General features: G+C 46.8%; 1 protein-coding gene across 2 annotated transcripts in view; it reads left to right on the forward strand.

Annotated features, from left to right (window-relative positions):
- Positions 1–22,908, forward strand: part of SUFU (SUFU negative regulator of hedgehog signaling) — a 95,679-nt gene that overhangs the window by 8,810 nt on the left and 63,961 nt on the right. For both annotated transcript variants that reach the window (XM_066554327.1, XM_066554328.1), the window contains exon 3: positions 22,415–22,551. In XM_066554327.1, coding sequence (XP_066410424.1) covers positions 22,415–22,551 — 137 coding nt within the window. The remainder of the gene's footprint in view (positions 1–22,414; positions 22,552–22,908) is intronic.

The following is a 22,908-nucleotide window of genomic DNA, read 5'->3' on the forward strand; positions in this document are numbered from 1 at the left end:
GGCAGGAGGCATGTGGCCAGTGCAGTTGTGGGAAAGGAGATGCTGAGTCCTGCACTCTTCTCCACCCCTTGCTGGCAGCAGCTGCCCACAGCAATGCCAGCAGCAAGGAACATGTCCCTGTGTGTCTGCACAAAGCCAGTGCCTTAGCTGGCAGTTGCAGGTTCGTGCTGTGATGCCAGGCCGTCAGTGAGGTCAAGGGACAGATCATTCCTGCAGTTTACAAACATTATGGTGACTTCTTCCTTGGTGGAGAACAGGTGCATGAGGAAGGCAGCATCAGCAGGTGTAGCTGGACTCAGACTCTATCAGCGGCAGTGCCAGCTTCAGCTGACTCCCTCAGGAGTCTCTGACCCAGGAGGCAATGGGCAGAACCTGATGCATAGGAAATTCCACCTGCAGATGAGGAAGAACCTAATTACTGTGTGGGTGACCATGCACTGGAACAGATTGTCCAGAGAGGCTGTGGAGATACTAAAGAACTGTCTGGACGCAATCCTGTGCCATGTGCTCTGGGATTACCCTGCATGAGCAGGAAGGTTGGACCAGATGACAGTGGTGCCACAGTGTTTGCCAGCCCCAGATTGTGCTGGCACAGGTTTGCAGGGCTGTCCAGGGACTAAGAAGGAAAATGTTTTTTCCCAGACTGGCTTCTGACTTCAGTTTGCTCTAAGCCTAAGGTTTGAATCTCCACTTAACTGTTCACTGTTCTGTAGTTTGAGTGCTCATTCATTTTCTGAACACTTTAAAGTGCATGGAAAGTGAAAACCATGATGCAAGAGAATTCCTGAACACCTTGAATAGTCTTATTTGTATTAAAATTGCAGGGTTGTAATTCAGAGCTGAAATAGAAAGTAAGGCTTAAATAATGGATAGATTGAGATAAGATTTTTATTTGTGGTCTTCCCACATCCCGCAAAGTGACACGCCAACTGTGTTTTGATGTTTACTACATCAGCTTCATACTGACAAGGGTGGTGGGGTTTGGGGTTTTTTGGTTTTGTTTTTTTTTTTCCTGGCCCCTAGCCAGGAGCCGAAGTGCAGCATCCCATTTGCATAAAACCAGAGAGATTACAGCTGCCTTCATCTCTATTACAGATGCAGGGTACCACCCGCTGAGACAACAGGTTCCAACTTGCTGTGGTCCTTTTGATTTGTGCTGCTTTCCATTTGGATCAGGAGGGAGCGGTGCATGCCGGGATAACGTGTTGTCTCTGTGGGTGGTGCCTCCCTATTAAAGGTGAGGGTAAGCAGGAGCCTTTCAAGATCTTCAGTCCAGCTTGTGTTCTGCTTGCTTGTATAGATCCTCTGAATGACCTTAACTTGTAAAAGGGCAAGGATGCTTGTTAGAGTTGGGAGGAAAAAAAGGAGCGCAAAAGTGGATCAGGTAACCAATACAAGGCTTGCAGAGGGGTGGATGTTTTCTGGAAGGCTTTTTCTGAGTATAAAAGGAGTTTGAAAAGAGTATTTAGAAAATAGCCTGGAAGTTGGAATGAGTCCTCTCTTTCTTTTGAGTGCATGCTGGCTTCTCCTTTGAACCTGCATGAATGTAGGATGGAGTGGTGCTGACAGCTATCACTTTAGTGGCCTCTTAGTTCTGTAGCCTTTCATAAATTTAAAAGCTCACTGCCCTCAGCTTGCCAGCCTTTAGCCTTAAATTTTGCTATTTAATGGGTCCCTAAGTGCTTTATAAACCACATGCCTAAAGCACTGCTGAAATATTACACCAAGCTCCAAGGTAACTGAATGCTTTTAAAATGGTGGAGAGTGACTCTGCCCCTCTTTGTTTTCATGATAAAACAGAGGGCCTTTTGGAAGATGGTAAATTAGAGAGAGGTGGTAGATCCATATTTCAGATAAGATTTGTAAAGTTCAGCATGTCTACCTTGAGAGGTTGCTGGAGGTGAAGCATCTGCCCCAGCTAAAGAGAATTACATGGAAGAGGATATCAGTGAGCAGCAGTTTAAGAAAGCAGTACAAGAGGTAGGATTTGGAGGAGAGAGGGTCCAAGGTGGGCACCATACTCTGGACTTCCTTTTTCTTCCCAGGTCTTGTTTGCCTATCAAAGGCTGACCCCAAATGTAATGGTTATTTTTTCATTTGGTCTTCTGTCTGAGGCAGAGGGGAGAGAGGAAGGTTCACGGCAGAGTGCAAAGGGAGAGGCCATAGAATTAGGGAGTTCTGTAACAAAAAAAAAAAAAAAAAGTGTTTTCTTTCAATGCTAGTTTATTTGAGAATCTGTCAGAGTAGGAAAGAGTAGTTTAGATGCACAGCACAATAAAATCTGTCTTTTAATTGATTTTTTTTTTGTGATTAGATTTTTTCATACCTTTAAAGATATGAGTTAGAATGAGCTTTTCTTAAAATTAAGGTACTTTTAACAAGTCTCACCTGTGTGGATTCTCTGGAAATACATGTGTGGTTCTACTTAAACTTGCTTACTGGGAATACCTGTAGATCCTTCTCTTCTGTCTGCCTATTTGTTTTTGCATACTTTGCAGAAATGTGACATTTTTGGGACAACTCTTGCTCTGAAAGCCTGGATTGATTTTGACCAATGAGTTTAGACATTTTAATGAAATATATGCACAAGTGTGATCACGTAGGGTTCAATTCTCTATTTCCCAGACAAAAACATTACAAAAAACCCAGTTAAACCATCATGCCTATTTATGTCCCTCTGAGGGTGTCCCTCCAGTGACTGCCATGCACCAGAACCCTCTAAGGCTTGTGTTTTACTGCTGGAGGCAGACCTCCCCTGAAGCTATGGTCACTGCAGGGAAATCTGATTTTCCTCCTCCAAGGCAGAGTGCACTTGGCTTCCAAATGTCACTTGCTGGAGGTAGTTAGTACCCTTAATGAAATGGAAGATGTGGGCCACCTACAGAGAGCAGCCTGCTTTGTGCTGCGGTCTATCTGTGTTTACGTGCAGGGGCTGTGGGACGAGACCACTCTTGAACTGTGCTAGATTTGGAATGTTTTTTTGAAGCATTGAAGGAAATTCATTTAATGTTTACAGCACAGTAGTTGAATTTACAAGAAAGACTGTTTTCAATTAAAAAAAAAGAAGGGAAAAAGATTGGAAGAAGGTTTAGTGCTGAGCATTGAAGGCAAATGCCACTTCCTGTTCGATTGTGGGTCTGTGCTCCAGTGCTGCATCCTGTTAGGATGAGCTTCTTGCTGCCTTGCAGGGAAGGGGCATAGTGCTCAAAGTGGATGATTTTATGGTGTTTTTTTTGCCAAGAGAACTTCCACATTTATGATCTTGGCACATTGGAAGAGAGTTGATCTGAGACATGGCTTCCTTACTCTGATCTCCAATGAGTGGAGATGTGGGAGAGTTTGCAGGCTCTGCTCTCCCAGCAAGTTCAGCCTGCCAGGAAGAGAGGTGACTGGGGATCAAAACTGGGTCTTCTAGTGAAAGGTTGTTGCTTTATGTGATAAAGATCTGTTTATGATGTTTTTAAAATCAAGAATTAAAAAACAGCTTTTTTTTTCAGTGCAACATGAAGGTTAAAGTATTTTTGAGCGGTGCAGCCATTCCAGCTGTGAGATCATTGACATTCATTGACATTTTTTAATCCATTTGCTGCCTGGAATAGAGATACTAACAAAATAAAGGTTTGAAGAAATAGATCCGAAGGCTGTCATTCATACCTAATCCCCTTTGTTTTTTCCTCAATGCATTTTTAGTGTTAGGAACATGCCTTCTTGACTAGTACTAGAATAGTGCATGTTTCTTGATGAGTCTTTGACTATAATTGGCAACAACAAATTACCACTGGTAATAAAGTTACCAATTTTATGTGAAATTTGAGCTATTGGTGTTTCTCTCTTCTATGCTCCGTGGTGATGACCTAACTCAGCTGCCTCTCTACTGTCATCTCAATTTTGAATCAAGGCCCAATAGGCAGTGACACCAGGCTAACAAAAGAGGGCTGCAAATCTTGGTGGTCTCCCATTCAGATGGTATTGCCTTCCTTGGACAAAGGGGTGAGTAGGGCTCCTGAGTGCCACTCTGCTTCTAGGGATGGTAAACAAGGAACGGATCACTGGTGGGAGGCATTTTTTCATCACTTGACAAAGCTGGGTAGATGGGATACCACCTGACAAAGGGCTGAGGTTTAAAGGAAGATTTTGCAAGGGCTCTTAAGAACAAAAAGAAAAAAAAATAGGCCAGAAAACTGTTTTTTTCAGGATGTAAACAGGGTGGGCGGAGGTGAAGGGGGACTCGGCCATTCTTGGGGAGCTCTGATTTAAGCTCAGAGGATACAGACAAGGGAAGGAGGGAAGAGTGCACAGATGGCTCATTGTTTTGTCTAGCTCAGCATTCTTGTACTGCCGAAGTGAAGGGCAATTGTTTTAAAATCCTTTTTGCAAAAAGTGCTCTTTGCTTTCCAGCTATCCCTGGTCCCTGAGATGCAAACTGTAAACCAGAGGGACTGGTCTTAAATGCCCATTTGTTTTGGAGGGTCAGTCCAAGGGGCCCTGGGCAGTTGCTGGGTGGCAAGGCATTGCTTCTATAAAGGAATGGGGGGAAAAGAGTACTCCTGGGAAAATGCACTGCAGCATTTGGGGAGGAGGCGAGAACAAAAGGATGCACTCGGAGGGACTGATGCAGAGCAGTGTCTGGCTTGGGGGCCTTTACCAAAGCTATGAAATGTAGCATGAAACTGGCACATACCTCACCTGCCATGAGGTCTGATGTACAGTATACTTTTCTTACAGTATTTCACTCTTTTTTTTTTGTATCAAATAATTCATTATATAAAGAAATACTGCCATTTCTATACTGTTATTCTTTCTACTGTTCCAGTTACACTGGCACCGCTCCTTCCCCTCCTCCCCTGTAAATTGTTGTGGCCTTTCTGGAGCAGGGGCCTTTTTTGGCATAGTCGACAAAAATAAACCATAAAGGCAGCTGTTGTTATGAATAAGGCTCAACAGGGGAATTTTACCAGTAGAACTACAGCAATATAATTATACTGGTAGACTAGTTACAGTAAATTTCCTCATGAAGACAAGCCTTAAGTTGACATTTCCTAGCTAAGTTGAATCCATATGTATAACCTTATTACGCAAAAATAATATGTCTCTGGGACTTGAATTCCTTTTTTACCCAGAAGAGTAACATTAAGCAGAAAAGCAAAGCATTTAGTATTCAGAGATAAATGGGGGATTTTCTCTAACAGAATGGTTGTGATGAGCTGTATGCTGACCTCTGTGTTTTTTACTGGGCAGGTTATTCCTCCAAAAGTGGTCAGGAACACGAAGAGAGTGTTCCTGCTTGCTGCACTCAAATGTAGGCAGTACTGAAATATGCTGTAAGTTGACATCTCTCTCCCAGCTTTGCTTCTGATTGAAAGACAAGCTGAGCCATTTTGCAGTTTCCATAACTGAAGTGGTTTGACCGAGAAGAAAACTATTTTGCCACTATTAAAATTTTTAGGGGTAAGCCTGGAGCCACTGAAGGGATGGTGAGGTAATGACACTTTCTTTCCTCCTTTGTTTGATTTTTAAGAGGCGAAGATTTATTTTATCCTTTTGGACATCATCTTACAACAAATAGAGTTCATGTAGCATTCACAAGCCTAGAAGTTTCAGGTGCTTCAAAGGGAAGATAGTCTTGCAGGAGAAGCTTAACACTTAAAAGCAGATTAAAAAAAATCTGTAGACTTTTCATTGCAGATGTCTCATGTTTCCTTTCTGGGAGTCTTTCACCAGCAGGTGAAATTGATTAAGATCTCTCATGGTGCTCATCAATATATTTTTAAGTGCACCCTTTGCAATGAAAAGAGACTATGTAACAGCTCACCAAGGAAGGCAGAATTGTATGGGTTTCTATAGCTGATGAAGTGAAAGATCAGGGATTGAATTCGAGATCCATCAGGATTGGAGAGACATAGGTGGGTTTAGGTTGGAAGGGACCGTAAAGATCTTCTAGCTCCAATCCCTGCTAGACCAGCTTCCTCAAAGCCCCATCCAGCCTGGCCTGGAACACTTCCAGGAATGGGGCATCCACAGCTCTGCTGGACAGCCCTGTGCCTCAGTAAAGAATTTCTCCACCCTCACAGTAAAGAATTTCTTCCTAGTATCTAATCTAAACCTACTCTCTGTCAGTTTAAAGGCATTCCCCCTTGTCCTGTCACTTTGTGCCATCGTCAAAAGTCTTTCTCCAGCTCTCCAGCCCTTTTGGTACTGGAAGGTGCTCTGAGGTCTCCCTGGAGCCTTGTCTTTTTCAGGCTGAACAGGCCCAACTCTCTCAGCCTGTCCCCAGTCCTCTGAGCCTCTTCATGGCCATCCTCAGGACTTGCTGCAACAGATCCATATTATTTTTAGGATGGGAGTCCCAGAGCTGGATGCAGCAGTCCAGGTGGGATCTTGCAAGAGCAGAGTAGAAGAGCAGAACCACTTCCCTCAACCTGCTGGCCACACCTCTGGTGGTGCAGCCCCAGATACAGTTGACTTCCAGCACAAATCAATTCACCTTGCTTGTTCTCATTGAGCATTTTGCCAACCAGCCATGGGTGCCTACAGCCTGTTTGCAGGCTTTTGGAGTTCAGGCTCCTAAAAGCTCCTGAATACCTTTTACGCCCCGAGTTAATTTATTGCACAGCTGAGAACTTAATTGTATGAGAGTTCTAAAAGTGTGCTCAAGGATATGCTAAAGTTTCCTTCTTGCATGATTTTTCTTAAGGTATGTTCTTCCGCCAGCAGGAAAGTAAAGGGAGACACCAGTGTTTATATTCTACATAAGGTATTGTGAAGCTGTGGCTGTTTTTAAGGGGGGCCCGGCTGAAGGGATTTAGAGAGTCCAGCCACCTTCAGCTACACCGGCACTCCCCTGGCACGAAGCCAGAAGCATGTGCCGACCGTGGGTGGGGTGAGAGGAAACAGTCACCGATATTGTAGCAACCACGCCGCAGGAGTGAAGAAAAGAGACGGCCCTCCTCTGCTGGGTGAATTAACTTGGTTTAATCCAGGGTAGGGGAAGTGCAGGGTGGCCACCCAAAGGTGGCGAGCGGAGGAGGAGCCCCGGGCCCCTCCGGGGACCAGGTTTTACAGGGAAGGGGGTGGGTACACAAGAAACCAATCACAGAACGAAAATTTGCATACATTGAAGACTGATGGGTGGTGTGGATCAATGGGGATAGGTCAGGGGAGGAGCCCAGGCCTACCAGCCAATCACTCGACACCCTAGCTGGAAGATTCTGGAACTTGGGGCGGGGTGCCGGTGATTGGCAGAAGGCCTGGGGAGGGGATACAAGGACAAATAAGGGATAATGAGGGAAAATGAGGAGGGGAAAACCGTGATTGACATAACTGGGGGTTTGAGCCAGACCAACTTGCCAAGCTAGGAGAGGGGGGAACGGAACAAACCAAACACAAACCACAACATCTCCCCCTTTTTTGTTTTAAAAAGAAAAGGAAGGGAGAAAACAAACAGTCCCTTATAATCAGGCGGCAGTTGTCTCTTGTGCTGTTTTAAAGTCCAGGCTTCCACCGCTCACGCTTTCAGAGTCTGAAGTCGAGGCAGGGTCCTCCTCGACATCTGAAAGCTCCAGATGGTTTATGTTGGCCGCTGAGGCATTCAGCAGAAGTCTCTTAACCAATCCCCACATTAGGGAGCAGGCGATGACAATTGCGAATATAACTAAAACAAAATATAAGACGGACCGAACTATGGACCCGGCCCATCCTGACAGTCCCCAGCCTCGATAAGGAGGACTGTCAGGAGGGTAATGATGGTCATCGGGTCCATGCAGGCGGGAGATCAACTAAAAAGAAACAGAAATATAAATTAAGAAGGTCTGGCTTGAGAGGGGGGGGGTCAGGACCGTGGTTAATGGTGGCTCGCCCACCAGTTCCTCCGTTTCCGCCGCCAACACGCCTCTGCTACCTGTGGGACCGGTTCTGGTCTTGCACCCCGCTTAGGGCGGAAGGGCTTGACCCACTTTGATGGAATCCATCTCGGACCTGAGGGAGTGGACACGCAAGCGTATCCCCTACCCCAGGTCACGAGATCAAATGGCCCTTCCGTTTTCCAGGTCTCCGGATCCTTAATGAGGACCGGGGGCCTGGCCCTAGGTCGCAGCTCCTCGTGCTTCCCGAAGTGTCGCACTATGGGCGGGTTGAGATTTTCAAAGGAGCAATTTAGAAAGTTGATAGTATACAACGCCCGTGCGAGACGGATGTGAGGGGACTCCACCTTCACTGCCGAATGCTGTTGCTCCAAAACCCTTTTAAGGCTCTGGTGGGTCCTCTCCACCACGGCTTGGCCTGTCGGGGAATAGGGGATGCCGGTCTTGTGTTCTATTCCCCATTGCTGCAGGAAGCTCCGCAGTTCCTTGGATTTGTAAGCTGGGCCGTTATCTGTTTTGATTACCTTAGGGATGCCCAGGACCGCGAATGCCTGAAGCATATGCTTCCTGCAATCTGCAGCCCTCCCACCTGTGTGGGCAGAGGCAAAGACAGCACTAGAGAAAGTATCCACCGAGACATGTACAAACTTAAAGCGGCCGAATGATGGATAATGGGTTACGTCCATCTGCCACACCTCACAGCTGGACAAACCACGGGGGTTAGCTCCGAGAGGGACGGAAGGGAGCTGGTGGGACTGGCAGTGAGGACATGTAGCCACAATGGCCTTGGCCTGTTCGCGCGTCAGATGGAACTGCCGAACCAGGCCAGGCGCATTCTGATGGAACAACTGGTGGCTGATCTTGGCTTGACTGAAGAGATCAGGGAGCGGGGCCGCTTGAACAGGGGCGGCAAGGGCATCGGCACGCCGGTTGCCCTCCGCTATGAACCCCGGCAAATCGGTGTGTGATCTCACGTGCATGACATAAAAGGGTTGCTCTCGGTGGGAGACCAATTGAACCAATTTGGAGAGCAAGTCGTACAATTTTGGGTTTGACACCTCCTGCAGCACAACATTTTCAGCTCTGGACACTACACCCGCTACATAGGCTGAATCCGTAACTAAATTGAAAGGTCCAGGGAACCTCTCAAAGGCTCTGACGACTGCGTCCAACTCGGCAATTTGAGGTGAACCTTCAACCTCGGTGACATCGGACTCCCACTCCCGAGTTTGGGGATTCCTCCAAGTCATGACTGACTTGTGGGATCTTCCGGACGCGTCAGTAAAAATGGTCATTGCCTTTAGAGGGGTTCTACTCTGGATCGATTTTGTAGATAACACGAATTCCTGATTGAATAATTTATGGGCCGGCCGATCAACACTAATTTGGCCGGGGTAGCTGTCCAGAGCGAACTGCAAAGATGTATTCGTTTGCAGGAGGCTGTCAATTACCTTTTGTTTTAGGTGGCCCGAATTTAATTTAAGAGGAATGTGTATGCACGCAAGATCAACACCTGCCAGCTCTCTGATCCTCAGCCTAGCTTTCCGGATCAACTCTGCCACCAGTTCAGCGGGCTGTGTCATTCTCTTGGACCGATGGTGGCTGAGGAACACCCACTCTATGATTAAGAGGGGGTCACTCGAGCCTCGGTCCCTGCCTTTAACGGTGTTGTCCCACTGAAAAATCACCCCGTGGAGGTGTGGTAGTTTGCCGCAAATAATGAATTTAAATGGCAGGCCCGGATGACAACGGTGGGCCTGCCTAGCCGAAATGAGTCTCTGGATTTTCTCCAGTGCAACCCTTGCCTCTGGGGTAAGGGTCCTGGGAGAACTTAGCTCCTCTCCCCCCTTCAATAAATTGAAAAGGGGGGCCAGGTCTTCTGTTGGTATGCCCAGCCAAGGTCTTACCCAATTCAAAGATCCACACAGCTGGTGGACATCCGCCAAGGTTTTAATAGTTGTTATGATAGCCAATTTCTGAGGAACAATGGTCCTCTTAGTAATCTCCAGACCCAGATACTTCCAAGGCGGCACCCTTTGAATTTTTTCCTGCTGGAGCTCGAACCCTGCAGCAACCAGCGCATCGACTGTCAGGTCAAGGGCGTGGCCAAGTATGTCAGCGGTCGGGGCACACACCAGGATGTCATCCATGTAATGGTAAATGATGGCATCGTTTACCACTGCACGTATTGGGGACAGCAAGGAAGCGACATACCATTGGCAGATCACTGGGCTGCACTTCATGCCTTGCGGGAGAACCCGCCAATGGTAGCGCTTGCTTGGGGACTCACGGTTGATGGAAGGAACCGTGAACGCAAAACGCGGGGCATCGTCCGGGTGGAGGGGAATTTGAAAAAAACAATCCTTTATATCTATCACAGCCAATTCCCAATTTTGTGGGAGCATCGTTGGGGAGGGCATCCCTGGTTGGAGAGGCCCCATGTCTTCTATAATGTTGTTGATTTGGCGGAGGTCGTGGAGGAGCCGCCACTTGTCCTTATTGGGCTTTTTGATGACAAACACGGGAGAATTCCACGGTGACGTGGTCTCCACGATATTGCCCTTAAGTAGTTGCTCCTCAACGAGCTCCCTGAGCGCCGCCAATTTCTGTTTATTGAGCGGCCACTGCACTACCTGGACAGGCTTATCTGATTTCCAATTGAGCTTCCAGGTAGGGCGCTCATCAGTGACCGCCGCCCGAAAAACCTGGGGAGCCGCTGGAAGGTCAATTCGGGCTCCCCACTGGGCTAAGAGGTCTCTCCCCCACAGGGGCTCCGTATAATCCAAAATGAATGGGCGTATAGAAGCCAATTGCCCATCCGGCCCCGTGATTTGCACGATGCTCTTAGATTGTCTGGCCAATTGTAAACCCCCAACACCACGGACGTGTCCAGGCGCGGTTTGCAACTCCCAATGCGACGGCCACTCCCGAGAAGGAATGACCGTGACATCCGCCCCAGTGTCCAACAGGCCTTTTAGTTGTTTGCCTTCCCCCCCTTTTGTAATATAACAGTCGAGGCGAGGTCTTTCGTGCCCCAAAACCTGGGCCCAAGCGATGGTTGGCGTGGAGCTTCCTGGTGTTTGATGTAAATCCCAGGTTATTTCAGGCACTGGGATTGCCTGAGCTACAATCTGCCCTTTAGGCAAAAAGATGGGGGGCTGGACACAGTGCAGGCCGACGGCGAACACCCCCGGGTCCGATGGTAAGAGGCCCGGGATAATGTTCACCGCTGGTGGTGTGTGTTTAGTATCACCGACCACAACATACTTGCAGCGAATCCGTCCCCAGTTACCTGGGCACTCCGGGTCGACAGCAACGAGTTGAAAGTCGGAGGTCCTCAGGTGGAGAGCCTCCGAGAGCCGCAACCTATAAGGTGCAAAAGCAGAAGCGGTCGTTAGCACAGGTCTTGTTTGAATTGGTAAAACAGAAGTCAAGTCCAGTAAGTATTGGTCACATTTAGTTGGCGGCGGTCCCTGATCTCCCTTCCCCCCACGCGATGATGATAAATGGCCCGCCTGATTTTTGTCAGCGCGCAGGGGGGCACTGCGCTCCGATTTTAGTTTTTTGGGGGGTTGGCCCCCAACTGTCCCTGCTCCCTTTTAAATTTGTAAAATTCTGCCCGTAGGGGGCAGTCCGGCATCCAATGTCCAGTCCTCCCACACAAATGGCAGGGTGCGGAGGACTTCGACGAAACAGCTGCTGCAACACCCTGCTCGGTGGAGGGCTCTTCTGCCGCGGCGACCCGGGGAGGTTGAGTCCTCCTCTTTTCGCTGTCCCTGGTGGTCAATAGCGGGACCTTGCGCGCGCACACTTCCAACATATCAGCCATCTGCGGTGTCGGGTGGAGGGGCAGGCTGAGGATGGCATCCCTGCATGCCTGGTTGGCATTTGAGGACGCCACCTCCCGCAAGATGGTGCTTCTAGCTCCTTCGTCCGACACCTGATGTTCAATGGCCTTCCTCAACTTCTCCACGAAGTCAAGGAAGGCCTCGTCTGGACCCTGAAAGATTCTAGAAAAGGCAGTTGGGGGCGCGCCCCCCGGCAGCAACAAAAAGGCTTTTTCTGCGGCAGCTGCCGACGCTTTAAGAGCCTCCCGGGGAAGGGTACTCGCCTGGGAGTGCCCATCTTCCCAGTCCCCGGTCCCCAGGAGCTGGTCGATGGCCAAAGGGCGACCTGTGAAATCAACTCCCGATTGGGGTTGACTCCACAGGCTCGGGAGGGCTTCAGTCACCCCCCTCCTCCAGGCGGCTTCCCACATTACCCGCTCGGATGGATTCAGCAGGCAAGTGAAAAGCCGCCGGACATCAAAGGGGGTGATCTCTGCTTCGGAGAGTGTTGCTTCCAACACTCCCCGGAAGTATTCACTCTCCCGGCCGTACTCCTTTTGGGCTTTGACCAGTTCCTTAATTTGTGAATGACTCAATGGGACCCATTGGCGACGCACTCCCCCACCCGCTTCTGGCTGGTAAACAACCGGAGCCACCGATGGTACCATGGCCGGCTCCGGTTCCCGGCCCTTGGCCCCCCCCCCCCCGGGCCCCGACCCGTGGGAACCGGAGGGAGGGGCGTGGGAACCAGAAGAAGGGGAGGAGGGGGCGTGGCGGGAGACTGGGTGGCCCGATAACGAGGGGCCATCCCCGGAGGCGGGAGCAGGAGGCGGGGCACAGTGGCAAGCGGTGGGCGGGGAAAGGGGCGGGATTGTGGGAGGAACGATGGGAGGAGCTATCATGGGAAAGGGAGGCGGGGAAACGAGATGGGAGGGGTCAGATAGAGGGTGGAGCTGGGGGGAGGTCGGGAGGGAAGGGGCGGGGAAAGGGGAGTGGCCGAGAGGCAGGAAGGGGTTGGAACTTGGAAGAAAAGGATTCTGGGATGAGGATGGGGGTTTTCCCGCCATCTCGACCATGCGGTCGCCTCCATTTTGGGCCACGCCGCGGCCATCTTGTGAAACCAGAGGCGACCCGGGGCAAACTGGGGATTCAACGAACTGGGGTACATAACTCTGGGGTTTGGGGACAGGAGCAGGGGAGGCAGGACAAGTCGAGGAGCCCCCGAGAGTTTGGCCAGAACTCTCGGGGCGGGGGGACCGGGTATTCTGGAGAGGGCCAGGGGATGATGGAACTCCCTGCGCCTGGCTGGTCTGGGGGGGTGCCCCCTTCAGAATCCCGGTTTTAAGTTTGGGCGTACGGGAAGGGGTATTCGGGACAGAGGGTGAGGAAACCGAACTGGGGTGCGAAACCGAACTGGGGCAACGTTTAACTCGAACTGTGGCCTGTTCTGAGCTCCCTTCTTCTTTTAATATTTTTCTAATTTGGGCAACAAGCCTGGCCAATTGTATGAGGGAAGCGTCGCCTGGCCTGAACAACTCCGAGAGTCGAGTTTTAACCCTCTGCCAAAAGGCCGGATTTTTGATCAGGTCAGGCGAAACCTCCGGGAACTCAGAAGAGACCCATTTTATCAATTTTTCAACAACAGGTTTTTCATAAACAATTCCCCCCCCAACAAGGATTCCCTCAACTTGGATAATAAGTCTCTTTTGGGCAGTGGACAGCTTAGCACCCATAGCTAGTAGAGACTTCCCACGAAGTCAAATGTCCACTACTAAGAACTTCGAGCCCAATCTGCCACGCAAAAGGAAAAACGAAAACTAAAAGGTGACCACCCACCGGCCCCTGCCTGTAAAATCAAGGGAGGGCGGCAGAACACCCTGGGGACTGGGGAGGACGACAGGGAGAGCGGCGAAACACTCACGTGTCCGGTGGGCTATCAAAGGAAAGCGCGGCGAAGCGGGTCCTGCGGCCGGACGGCTCGGGGTGCTCGAGGTCCCGTCCGGTCCCCGGGGAGCGCTGCCTCAGAGGGCCTGCTCACCTCGGGGTGCTGCTGCGTCCAAAGGACGGAGTCCAAAATCCGTAGGGTCCTTGCGAAGATTGTAAGTCCAGGCTCTACTGGTCCCAAATCCGGCCGACCAGGAGCAGGCAATCGATGCAGAGGGGCCCCACGTTGGGCGCCAGCAACTGAAGCTGTGGCTGTTTTTAAGGGGGGCCCGGCTGAAGGGATTTAGAGAGTCCAGCCACCTTCAGCTACACCGGCACTCCCCTGGCACGAAGCCAGAAGCATGTGCCGACCGTGGGTGGGGTGAGAGGAAACAGTCACCGATATTGTAGCAACCACGCCGCAGGAGTGAAGAAAAGAGACGGCCCTCCTCTGCTGGGTGAATTAACTTGGTTTAATCCAGGGTAGGGGAAGTGCAGGGTGGCCACCCAAAGGTGGCGAGCGGAGGAGGAGCCCCGGGCCCCTCCGGGGACCAGGTTTTACAGGGAAGGGGGTGGGTACACAAGAAACCAATCACAGAACGAAAATTTGCATACATTGAAGACTGATGGGTGGTGTGGATCAATGGGGATAGGTCAGGGGAGGAGCCCAGGCCTACCAGCCAATCACTCGACACCCTAGCTGGAAGATTCTGGAACTTGGGGCGGGGTGCCGGTGATTGGCAGAAGGCCTGGGGAGGGGATACAAGGACAAATAAGGGATAATGAGGGAAAATGAGGAGGGGAAAACCGTGATTGACATAACTGGGGGTTTGAGCCAGACCAACTTGCCAAGCTAGGAGAGGGGGGAACGGAACAAACCAAACACAAACCACAACAGTATTGGAGTCCTGATCCTTGCCTGAGACCTTTAGGCAATGCTGAAAAATACTAACTGTAGCTGTCAGTGGCTTTGAGGGTTTTTTCATATTCTTTCCACCCTCCCGGACTGCTTTTGAAAGGTACTTTTGTTATGCGAATAGGTTCCTCCCGGCAGCTGCAGAGCTTTCCACAGTAGCAGCTAGGAGGGAGCCAGCAGACACTGCAAGAAAAGCTGGTGCCCTGTTCCCGGCTGCTCACCAAACACAACAATACTGCCCTTCCCAGCCATGCTGGCTCAAACTAGCCCTTTGCTCATGTTCTCTTGCCTGGTGAGGTTGCAGCTGAGCCTTTAGGTGAGGTTGTGGAGATGTATTGCCATTCTCTGTCTATCAGAGCTGAGGATTCAGATCCGATAGGAAGTAGGACCCATGTGCAGATGGAAGTTTGTCTTCTCTAATGCACTGTGTCGTGCAGTGATTGTGTGCTTTGTTGGCAGAATCACCTCCAGCTCAGGCCAAATGAGAGCTCTGTTCTTCTGGGCCTTGTAGAAACAAAGTATGAGTAGTTCTGAAGTGCAGCATAAATAGGCAGCTTAAGTAAAATGTTACAGATCTTGATAAGTTTTCTTTTTCATTAGTGCCTTCACTCTTGTTCTGTGAATGCAATAGTAAATCCTTATTGTACTCCTAGCTTTTCTTTCCAGATCCTTTCAGTGGGCATTAAGATGATGCCAGTCTGCTGCAACTTCCCAGGCTTTTGCAGTGAAACTGTTTGCACTTTCTTTGTTAGGAAGCACAGCCTCATTTGTGGTGCTGGTTGTGGTGGTTCAGAACCTGCTCTCAACATGTCACCTGGGCTGGGACTGATTCTGCTGGCCATGAAGTGGAAAGCCAGAGTAGCTCTGTGGGGAAATGTGTGAGCCCTTGAGCTGAAACACATGTCAGTAGTCTAGTTACTTGATTGCACAAAGATTTATTTATTTTTAATAAGTTGCTTTGGAAATCATGAAGAGGAACTGGTTTGGTCTTGTCAGTTTAGCTATAACTGTAATGTAAGAATAAACCATCACCTACTGGTATAGCTACATCCAGGCACCATAAAATAGAGAAAATAAAATGTAAACTGCCCTCATATGAACATCTTTTGCTGGAGTAGGGAGTGACATATCCCATGCAACCTCCTGTTTCGTATTTGGTTGTTTTAGTCATTTCCCGTGTTCTGTATTTGTCCATGCTGTGCAGAATGTGGAGTTAATTTCCCAGCTTTTGTGACCTTGATAGATGGAGCATAATAAGCATTTCCTATATGATGAGTGTGTCACATTACTCTTTGAAGCAGGGAACTATCATTATTTACATCTGAGAATCAAATCCCTAAGTAACTTGTTGAGGAGAAGTTTGTGGCAGACAGGAGGTTCAAACTTAGGTTACCTGGATGCTGTTTGAGCACTTTCAGAGTATTCTGAAGTTTCCTGTTAATAATGAGGCAGATCCGTCCCTTTGGCACTGACAGGGCCTTTGCAGCCTTTTGCCCTTAATCTGCAAGCACTGTCCCTACAGGTGTGACTGTATGTTGGCACTCTCCAGAACAGGACAATAATGCTTCCAAGCCTCTAGAGCTCAAAGGGATTAACCTCCAGCAGCTAAGCATGATCTTGTCCTCCTTCCAGATGCTACCACTTTCATGGCATGGACAGCAGAGTCTCAAAGAAACAACCCCCAGATTGCCTTAACTTGCAGCCCAGCACATTTAGGTGACCAGAAAACTAATGGTGGCTTACTTTAACATACAAGGCTGGAGATAGCACAGTTCAGGAGCTGTTTTGTAGGTGGTTGGGCAGGAGCTGAGTATAGGAACCACTTCTGTCAAAATGAGTTTAACACAAGTATTTGTGATCGGCTATGGCTCTTGCAAGTGGAGTTCTGGGTACAGAGTATCAGTAGCAGAAGTTCATAGCTGTGTTGTTGGCCATGATGATTTGTAGGATCACTTGGATTGGAAGGGACCTCCAAAAGTTTCCAGTCGATGCTTTCTCAGAGGGCTGAGTTCCCTGGATCACGTCCCTAGATCTGATTCCAGAGTTTGATCACTATCTAGTGACACTATATAAAACAGTTGTGCCTGCAGAATTACGAATAAGGTTGACTTGACTCTGTAGGTTTAGAGGAAAAAACAATTTATCTGTTGTATCAACATTTTTACAGAGGCAATTGTGTAAAAACAAAATCTAAACTGTGATTCTCCGGGTTTCAGGGACAAGATTGTAACTGGCTGAGTTTTAAAGAAGCTGAATAGTAAAATCTGTGAAATCAGTGTTGTGTATATGTGAGTGAAACTGTACCTTGTCTCCTCTTCCCCCTCTGCCCTGTAACAGCTCTTCCCTCATTGAATGGTAGCTCAGTGAAACACAATTCTGTTTTCATACTGGCCAGCACAAATCAATTCACAAATTTTTACTCAGCTCTATCTCAGTGTAAGCTTTCTAAGTGGATCTACATGAGTTTTTCAGAAAGCTGAGAAACTCCTCCAAATAACTTCAGAGTGAGTGCTCTGCATCTGTTTGGATTTAGATGTTGGAATAAATCTCTAAAAACAATTTAACTTTCTAGAAGAGTTTTCCATTTGGTTGATGGCTTGCACATTTGATATGATGTACTGCAAGAGCAAGCTCTAAGCAGCAGCTGCTACAGACTGATATCTCTGAGCCCTGTGTCACTCACTTTCCAACTGATTTTACATGAACAGAAATCTTTGAGCATGTGTTCGTTTTATGTTTATATTTGTCCTGCTTATCCATGAAGTTTTTTCTTAAATTAAGCTGCAAAGCAGTCCAGTAAGATTGTGTGTGCAAGTTTGGAGTAGCAGGAGCTCATGGAATTTCCTGCTAAGTACTCTGAACAGATAACCATCTGACATCCAGATAACCACCCCTTGCTTCTCTTAAATGTTTTTATGTGAATTAATACTTTTTCAAATGTCAGGAGACAATCCAGGAGAATATGTGAGTAAGCAGGTAGGTTTTGGCTGAAATTACTCTTCTGGATACTTTTTAAGCCTTTTATGTAAAGGGCTTGCTGTGCCTATTTTCTTATGGAATTGCTTTACAGGAACCTCCCAGCATGCTGTCGGGGTTCTCAGACGAGAGTTTTATAGTTTTATACTGTTTGACAGCTGCACTAAAAACAACTGCTTCCTGTTAGGCAAGATACTGGAAGTACTAGGTAGGGCCCTTTTTTTTTTCTTCCTTTTTTTTTTCTTTTTCCTTTAAGCTCTGAAATCTGAGGGTCATTTGCTTATGGTGGGTAGAAATTGCACAGTGCACCTGAAGCTTGAATTCAGAAGACTGACTGTGCATAATCTTGTTTAAGGCACATCAGCTCTTGCCTGACACCCTTCCCAGGAGATACAGACACTGAAGTGTTTAGCTCAGTGGCTGCTGAACAGCCACTGGTTGGTTTTGGACAGGAGACCACCCTTTGTGTTGCTTTTTAGTGGACAGTAAAAAGGAAGTGATTCACATCTCAGGTGATTCAAGTGATTTTCAGGGAGACCTGTGAAGTCAGGCACTGGGTACCTTGATCTTTTTATGACACCAGTCCTCTGTGTTGCTAATAGTAGGCTCTTTGCTACCTGATAGAAAAATTTTCTGGGACAGGTATTAGCTCTGCAGCCTTAAAACACTGTTGTGTGTTGGACTCCCAAGTGCTTTGTTCTCATCAGGCAGAGTGGTGGATCCTGTCTGTCACCTTGGTTTGACCATGTCCTCAAACTTTGAAAAGATCCTGAGATGCTGATCTGGAGTACTGAAAGCTATGGATTTGCAATTATTCTGTTGAGGATTTTTTGGTGGGTGGGATGGGGATTGTGGGCACAATTAAAATTGGTCCTGATACAAATACCAGCAGCTCTTTCTGATGTCAGGTTTAGAAATGTAATGATACTGTGTTTCTGCAGCCTTCAAAATGGTATCAGAGTAGCTCACCAGCAGCAGAACAGGTAACTGTCTTTGTAGAAGATGTGGAAAGATGCAATTAAGAAGTTTAAGTAAAAGACATCTTAAGTGGTTTCAGAAAAGTAGTGTTGAAGCAGCTGAACATTGAGTCTGAGACAAGTCATTCCAGAGTGCTGTGACCTTGCTTCCCAGAAGAGAGTCGGTTTATCTCTCTGAAGCTGTTGGGAGTGCAGCTGTGACTTCTGAAAGTGCAGTCCTAACTATCCCCAAACAGCCTGAAAGGGCTTTCTTGTTGTTCTCAGGCTGAAATAATCATAATGATTTCCCTATGTAAACTCCTGTTTCCAGGGATTGGTTCACCTAATATATTTATATGCACATACTCTTAAACTCTCAAAAAAATAAACACCTAGTACACTCTGCTCCTTGTACAGAGCTGTGTAGCTTTCAAAAGCAGAATTGCAGAAATACTGCCATTTGCACTGCAGTGAAGCAAACCTTCCCTTCTTCCTTGCAAAAGTGAGAATGAAAATGCTTTGGCATATAGCTTTGATTTAAACTGAAAAGCCTCTGGTTTTCAGAGCTGCTTTTAAAGCAAAGGGCTACTTTGGCTTTTGATCCTCTTAAGCTGGGTTATTTGATGTGAAAAACGTCCTGGGTACTCTGCTGCAGAGGGGAGCAGCTTTTCAGTTCTCTGTGTGTGGTTTCAGAAGAGGGCCTGGCAGAGTGTGGGGTGGTGGGGGGCTCGGGGGGGCCTGGTTGCACAGCTCTGTAAATAAAGGGGCCTCTATTTCTTTGGATTCTTTTGCTGGAACTAAATATCATGATCAGTGAAATTCTTACCTCATTAAAGGAACAAGGCAGGCTCCTCCAGCATATGTGCAGCGCTGCAGTGTGGTTTGTTCTGAGCTGATTTGCTGAACAGATAACGGGAGTTTTAACCTAAGAATGGCATGTAATGTATGACCTTGGCTTTTGAAAGGTTTATTTTTGTTCTTTTGACAAAATAAGGTTTTAATATTAAATATGGGGTTGGATTTGACTTGGCAGATACCAGAGCCTCTATTACTGCTGTAGTCATAATATTAAACTATCTGCTGTGTGCCAGTGAGCATGCAGCAAGCCAAGAATTTTTCCATCAGTGTTTATTTTTCTGAAAACTTACCCAGTTGCTTTGCAGTTGGGTTGGCTAAAAAGGTGATGTGCCCGTATGTTGGAGGGAGCAAAGCAGTGGTGGGCACAATATAGTCCATGTAGACTCTTTATACTTAGCATCTTTAGTTTTGGGGTAAAATAGGGGTTCCCCCTCTTCCCCTTTGTGTTTTAGAAGTGTTTAGAAGAAACTTTCACTCAAAACTCCAGGGTTCACCAGAACCAAGGCATAAAACAAACTATGTGAAATATTCAGATCTGTTAGTACAGAAATTTAATGCTGTACTGCAGCTTTCAGTCTATGTAGCGGGGCCATGCAGGGATACAAAATACTAATTCTGAGCCTTTCTCCCTGCACATGTTCCATGTCAGACCATCATCTTACTGTAAAGCTGAGAGGCTTTTGGACTGCTGTGCTGCAAGAATTTGACTGAATAAATTACCTGTAAAGCACTTCAGTGCTGACTTAAGCTCCAAAGTCCTTGTTCTAAATTGGCTGTAGTTTGAATTGGTTACCTTCAGATTTAAGCCACTACCACCCTTCCCCCCCTCAAAAAAAAACAACAACAAAAACCCCCACTAAAACCCAAAAACAAACAAACAAACCACCCAAAAAACCAAAAACAAAACAACTAAAGCACTCAGCCAACCTAACCAAGACCAGAAAAACCTACACCAAACCTATCATCTCATTCCTCACTTCCCGAGCTCTCAGAGAAACTAGCCCCAAATAGTGCCAGAATTTAGTTTCTGTAGATCAAAGACTGTAGTCAAAGCATGTTGCCTCTGCAGCTGGCACAGGAGTTGTGTCAGGCTGACCTGCTGGGAATGCTTTCCACTGGAAAGGGAGCAGGTACAGGTAGCAGAGAATGTGGGGAGGTCTGTGGAAGAGTTCATGGCTTCCATGTGCTTTACCAAGATTTCTTCCATCTGTGGATTGTTACCCTTCCACACAGGTTTTTTTTTTGTGGAAATGAGGCTTGTCTGGTCTTTCTGATCAGGAAATATTCTTAGGGTTTTTAGCTTGTTCATTGTCTGGCTGGATGACAGCGATTGATTTTCTAGAAATTTTCTGGAAGTTTGGGGGGAATTTGGAACTTACAGGAAGAAGCACAAGTTTGAAAATCAAGCCTGCAAGGTGTGGTGGGTTTTTTGTCCAGCTTCTTGTCATCTTCCTAAGATAATAATTAAGCAGTTGAGACCTACTCTGAAAGGAGAAGACTGCCATGAGGACCAAGTGTTTCCACATGAGGAGTATCTCTGTCCTTGTGAGAGATGATAAGCCATTTGTTCTGTCTTCCATTGGCACATGTATCTGGAGATCTTAGGTTTCTAATTGGGAAAAATAATTTCCCATGCTACTTGCCTTTCCACTAGCAGACTGATGCATCCTTATCACAATTTTGAAGCTGGGGCCAGTGTGAGCACTTGCAGTAAAAAGGATATCTGTAAGAGAAGCCAAGCTGCATAACTTGGCTATTGGATAATAAAAGCAAAACCTTTGGCAAAAATACTAATAAAATTACGATGCTAATTACATCCTGAATATTAATATTTCTTTCTATGAAAGACCTGTCTAAATTAAGCATAAAGTATTTCCAAAGTAATCATGAGTATTCAAAGCCACACATGTCACAATTTCCTCAAAACCAGATTACCAAGCTAAAATTAAACAGATCAAAGACTTTCACTTTATTGACTGTTACCTCAGAACAGCTGCACAGTGCAGGTGAATTACATGTTTTTAAATTTTCCCTGTATTTTCACCAACTTGTGACCATTAACTATTCAAAAACATTTTAAGTCTAATCTTTAAATACAAATGTCTTAGATGCAAATAAAATTCTTCTAAGATTTAACTGTTAATTTGAAAATATAAGCATTGTATGCTGCTGCATTTTCTGAGTGTTCTTTGGAAGGTATGTTTTGAACCTTTGGGGATTTTAAAAAAAATCTTATAATGGAAGTAGCTTAATGCTTGTTTCCTTACCTTTTTTTTTTTTTCTTATTTAGTAATTCCCTGTTTAAGAGTCACAGTACCATATGAACAAATCCATTTAAGTAAGGTTGCCTGTCAGCTTTACTGCTTTATGACTACTGGTGTGTTGTGACCAGCAATGTTCTCCTAAATACAAGTGTTGCTTTAGAGTTGATGGATATTCACCTAAACACTTCTGTTATTTGGTAATTTTCATATGGATCAATGTAAAGCATGTGTGGTCTTCTTTAAACAGTTATTTTTGGGAAGCAGAGATCCAAGAGGTTAAAAAAAAGCCCACTGAACTCTAGCTCATTTCATATTAGAAGTAAAGCTGTGTTGTTTCAGAACATGCCTTGAAAGGAGGAAAGTCAATAGGGAGCCATCTTACTTTCAGAAAACATAGCTGTGAAACATCAGCTCGAAGGCTTTTTGTTAACTTTGATCTTTCTTAAAACTGACCCATTCATAATGTATTTCAGTTTCTGGTTTATGCTTTTTCCTGGAATCGGTTCTTGAAAATTATCCACTTTGAAGCATTTTTATTTCTCCCTTTAAGAAATATTTATTTTTTCCTTTACTAACTGATATGTGAAACTAATAAAACACTATAGGGATGCTGGTTGTCCAAGATACAACTTTGCATTTGTGAGGCTGCCAGTGTCCTGTATCAGTCAGTTAGGTAGATCTGCATGTGTGGTTACAGAACACAGGATCCAGATTCCACTCCCTGGATGGCTGGTTCTGTGAGGAAAACACTCCTCCTTTTTCCATGGTCCTAATCTTCAGTCCTGCTCTGGTTACAAGAAGTGTGTCATGACTTTTTATTTTTCATTCCCTCCAGGTTTACAGGAACAGATGGACCAAGTGGTTTTGGGTTTGAGCTGACATTCCGGCTGAAGAGGGAGACGGGGGAGTCGGCACCACCCACCTGGCCAGCAGAGCTGATGCAAGGCTTGGCCAGATACGTCTTCCAGTCAGGTACCACAGGGTCAATACAGGCCTTGCTTTTTCCTGCTCTGCTTCTAAAGGGCCACATCTGTTACAGGGTGTGGCACTTGTCTCATCAGCACCCAGTCAGGTCTTGGGAATTGTCTTGTATGGGAACCCAAAAGAGTGTGTTCCTTCCTCCAGCCCGGTCTGCAGGGACAAAACCAATTGTTGTTCAGGTTACTGCAAATCCTGAGTATTGAAAAGCTGAAGTTACACAACAGTCAGTAACTATGGGAGATCTGCCCAGTGGCTCTTTCCTGCATAGCTGGGTTCACAGAATCGCAGAATCACAGATTGAACTAGGCTGGAAAAGACCTTTGAGATCAAGTCCAACCTATGACCTAA

Source organism: Molothrus aeneus, chromosome 8 (assembly GCF_037042795.1).
Source record: "Molothrus aeneus isolate 106 chromosome 8, BPBGC_Maene_1.0, whole genome shotgun sequence".
NCBI classification, from domain to species: domain Eukaryota; kingdom Metazoa; phylum Chordata; class Aves; order Passeriformes; family Icteridae; genus Molothrus; species Molothrus aeneus.